Raw genomic sequence first — 5,010 nt, forward strand, 5'->3', positions numbered from 1 at the left:
TCAATGAATTTAATCTAATGACTAATATCAAATCTGGGTTTCTTAATTAGAAGGTTTTTAGTCATGTAATTAATATCCATATCAATTTAAACTGTACAATTAAGAAAAATTGAGTTTCTTAATATTTAGGTTGTAATCTTTATTTGCGATTTTATCAAAGAACAACTATTTCTTTTCCTGCGTCTTCTTAATCATTTTGTGCTCATCATCATATTGTGTTCATCACGGCCAATGTTATAAAATATTGAATTTATCTTTCACTTGTGTTCTTTTTAAACATGTATTCATCTTTTTCACCATCATACATCGTTAGAAATCTCCATGAGTGTAGTCTCCAATGAAAGAAACGGTGAGTCGTTTTGAGATTTTTGAAGATGTTATGATCATTTTCTATAGGTTGTCCGATGGACATATTACGGTTTGTTCAATTTCAATAAGAGAATTAGAGTGATCCAGATGACAAAAAATTATGTGTTATATATTTTCGGAGCGCTCTAAACGTATAGTTTCAAATGCAAAAAACGTTGAGTTTTTTGAATTTTCTAGAAGAAGTTAGGCCTATTTTCTATAAGATGTCTAGTAGACCAATTTATTTAAGAATGAAGAATATTAAAGACTTGAATATGAATGAAGAACATTAGAAACTTGACGATGAATGTTCCAATTGATTTTTTCTTCATAGAAGTGCCAAAACTTTGAACTCTGAAAGAGTGAAAATGAACTTCATCCATTTGAAGATGAAATTCATTTGAGTTTTTTACAAAGACGAAAATCCGAAAGATTTGAATATGTGTTCATTGCTTTAATGTTTTTTCTAGGGATTGAATGTTCTTTGTTTAATGTTTTTAAAAAATGTGATGGATTTAAATCTTTGAATCAGAGGAATGTTAGAATTCATGTTTGTTCTTGAAAGCTTAAATATTACTAGTTTGAATTTGAATGTTTAAACCAATTTGTAATTTATAAAAACTCAAACTTTGAAGACCAGAATATGCACTTCAGTCTGTATATTGTCTTTAAAATCGAATTTAAAAATACTACTTAATTAATAAATGCTTACTTTTTTAAATAATAAATAATTATTCATTGGAATCCTTATAAATATTAAAGGGTGATATTATATCTCTCACATAAATCGTCACATCATAGGGGTACAAAGAGATACACAACAATTTGAGGAGGTACGTAATTATGAAAGAACCCCTAAAAATCTATCATTCGGTTATTTATTGCTTTTAGCTTAACAATTACTTCCTCATTATACATAATTCAGTTTTTTAAGATTACTTAATTAATTAAACATATATTTAGAATTATAACCCTTAAATTTCATCATCCAAATGCCCAAATAATTAGTTCTTATCTTCACATAATGAAATTATTTATAAATTGGACCTAACACTATTAATGTCTAAAAACTAGATCTTTTGCAAGATATAGATATATAATTATTAGAATTTTGTAACAGTGTAGAAACTTTTCATACTTTCGCTAAAATTATAGTGAGTATTATGACTGGTGCATGATATATTGTGAGAATTATAGTTTTGTTCAACTTTAGTTATACTCTGCAACGTCTTTAGATTACATCTGCTTCATTACATCCTTACTCATCGTAAGAAATATCACAACTTCACGTTATTATTTTTATATAAATAAAATGTATGTGTGAGAGAGAGGGGAAGAAAAGAGAAGTTGTAAAACTCTTGACTTCACACCACCCACCAGGTTTTTAGGCTATATGGTGTCGTGATGTTATTGTCGTCAACATGACAACATGGAGCCTATTGTTGGCGGAAAACACCGCCCTTTAATTCTTTTTGTTGGTGCCGGCAAAGTTGAGCTGCACACTATTTCCATTCACTATTGGCGTTGGAAGAGACATGGAGTATATGAAGCTGCATTATAAGTTTGTATTTTTGTGCATTAGGACAATACATAAGAGTGGTAGTGGATGATTATGGTTTGGAAACAATTTGATAGACAATGATTACATAACACCTCACTCATAAACAAATATTGACAGAAATGTCAAATGTTTATACGAAGGCTATATGACACCAAATTTTAATAGTTAAAAACATCACCACACTCCTTAACATTATTCATGTTTGGACTAAAGTTTATTATTGCCACATAAACCATAAGGTTCTTACTTCTCATACATATCCTATGCTTTATAAACATTATATGACATTTGATAAATATATTTAAAAAACTTAACTTGTAGATTAAACCAATACGATTACCATGTTTGTAATAATCACAAATGGACAAATACATAATTTTAGCATCGCATTTTAAGATAAAACGAATTAAATTAGAACTAAAGTATACTTTTATGATATGGCAGTCTTGCTTTTAAAAGCTTGATGTCCAAAAGTGTCAACATCATGTATCTTAGTTTAAGCTCAAAACCCAAAAGTACAGTGTCAAGTTAAAAATGACTTTTTATAAACCATAGACAAAAATTAAATTAAATAAAACAAAGCAAGAAACTTATTATAAAAAACAAAATAAAACCTACCCATAGTCTATTTTGATTTTCTTTTTCTTTCTGCACAAGTCTAATCTCTTTCCTTTTTTGATAAAAAAGGCAGAACTCAACCTAAAATTCTTGCTAATTATAGTAAAACCAACAAAAATTAAACGAAACCCACAACCCTGTCTACGAGGGTAAAAACGTCAAAAAGAAAATGAACCCATGATCCCTACCAAACAAGAATAGGCTCGAGCCCATGGTGTTCGAACCCCTAACTATGAGTGCACAAGTCTAAAAGCTTCTTTCTAGCTTCAACAATCTCATCAAAGAAGTCATCAAGTTGGACACTCATATTTTCAACTCCACATTGCAACCCTACAGAACAGCTTTTTAACTTGTCAACCCTTTCACTTACGTCTAATTCCATTCCAGTCCCTCTAATTCTTTCGAGTTCTGTTTTCAGTTCATCAATGGCGCTTCTTGCATTCCAAAACTCATAAAGCAAGACACCATTTTGACCCTCTTCATTTTCCTTCACTTTCTCATGTAATCTAGTGGCGGAAACCATGAAACCCGACCCGTAAACTCCCTTTCCTTCGGTGTAATTCATGGTGGTATTGCCACCATGGCAGGATGAAGAAAAGCTTGTTACAGGTGAGCAGTAAACGAGACCACTTAATAAGATCATCAAAAGTAAGGAATTTGTGTTTCGTAATGCGAATAGAACTCCTCTGAATCCATTAAACCCATTGAATTTTGATTCGATCAACACGTTTTTATCGAATTTTATCATCAATGGTTGAATTCTGTTTCGGATCAAGCCTCTGTTTTCTTCTTCCAATCCGACTCTCTCCCTCTGGCACCCATTGATCGCTCTAAGAACCTGTAAAAATGTAAATTTTCTATCAGATTTTGATCATTTTTTTTTGTGAAAACTCAATAAACTCAAATTCAAGAGAAATCGCAAATGGGTATGTTTTCATTTGGGACGAAATTACCTGGCGGGAATTTTGTGGGTTTAAAAAACGGTGGTTTTCGAGGGTGGTGGCGATGGTAACGGCGGCGGAGTAGTAGTTTTCCATGTTGGTGATGCCGGACTTTAGAACGTGGCAGACTTCCCAGAGACGGGCGCTTTCGTCCATGTATTCATCTAGCCATTTTTCTCCGACCGGCAAGTGGAGTTTTTGGACGACGGCGATGAGCTGTGAATGGAAAGATTGGAGGGATGAGAGGACATGTTGGAGAAAATGGATAGACATGAAGTTCTGGGAGTGAAAAGAGCGAAATAGATCGTCGAGGCCTTGAGTAAGGAACTTGTAGAAGCCATTGACGGAGGTTGCGGCGGCGGCGGTGGAGGAGGAACGGTGCATTGGGGAGGAGGAGGAGGTGGTGCTGTTGGTTTGGTGTTAAAGTGGGAAAAAAGGTGATGGAGATTGTTGTGGTATTTAAATGGGTAGGGGAAGCATAAAAAGTGATAAAAACTTGGGGCTATTGATAAGCTTTTTTACGGGTGTTGGAATGATAAATTTAATATTAATTAAGTATTTAAAATATTTTATAAATAAATAAATTAAAGGGTCAAATATACGTAATAAGAACTTATTTTATATCAATTTTGACTTTAAAATGTTTTTTTGGTCCATTTTAGGTAAGAAAAGATAATAACATTGTAAAATTTAACTAGTATTATTTTTTAGAATTTTTAATATTAATATTATTAAAATATATATATATATATATATATATATATATATATATATATATATATATATATATATATATATATATATATATATATATATATATATATATATAAGTGTATTTATACGTACGAAATTCATATAAATATAATAAATATATATATAAAAACGTATTTATATATTTTTATACCTTAAAAAATATTTTTAAAGTTTTTTCATTTAAATGTATTTATACGTTGTTGAGAAAAAAACTGAATGATGATAGATCATATACGAAATAAAAGTTTGTTACTGGATCTTTAACAACTTTACAATAAATAAGATGCGAATGAAGAACACTTAAACGACATTATAAGAACAACAATTACAACATAAACATAAAACAAATAATAAACAACTTAGTTGTATCTTAACACCAAACTTTCTTGCAAGACTTGAAGTTAATGAATGATAAACAACATAAGTATGAAGAAGACAACTTGTATTACTGATAATGGTGGACTGACGACCATACTCAGTAGGGATGAAATTTAAAATCGGAAAACCGGATTGAAACCAGAATCAAATCAGAACCGTTAGAACTAGAATATATAGAGCTAGTTTCGGTTCCGGGTTTAAAAATTGGCTTTATCTGGGTTCCAGGTAATCCGGGTTTGGGTCCATCGGGTCCGGGCAAACCGGGTCTAAGAATTGAAACCGGTATTAGGAACCGGAACCACTTTTAGGGACTGGAACCGGTTTCTGTGAAATGTTTAAAACATGCATATCTAATTTGTTTCAAGTCGGATTGACATACAGTTTTTTTCCAACGTGTAATTTAGAGTTTTT

General features: G+C 31.4%; 1 protein-coding gene across 1 annotated transcript; it reads right to left on the bottom strand.

Moving 5' to 3' along the window:
• Positions 1-2,472: 2,472 nt before the first annotated feature.
• LOC145138024 (uncharacterized) lies at positions 2,473-3,907 on the bottom strand. Its single transcript, XM_079072165.1, has 2 exons — positions 3,481-3,907; positions 2,473-3,365 (listed from the first exon to the last, which is right to left on the bottom strand). Exons 1-2 carry the CDS (start codon positions 3,850-3,852, stop codon positions 2,754-2,756), a joined length of 984 nt encoding a protein of 327 aa, XP_078928291.1. The 5' UTR covers positions 3,853-3,907; the 3' UTR covers positions 2,473-2,753.
• Between the last annotated feature and the right edge of the window lie 1,103 nt (positions 3,908-5,010).

This window comes from Lactuca virosa, chromosome 9 (assembly GCF_052849685.1).
Source record: "Lactuca virosa cultivar CGN04683 chromosome 9, Lactuca_virosa_CGN04683_v6, whole genome shotgun sequence".
Classification (NCBI taxonomy): domain Eukaryota; kingdom Viridiplantae; phylum Streptophyta; class Magnoliopsida; order Asterales; family Asteraceae; genus Lactuca; species Lactuca virosa.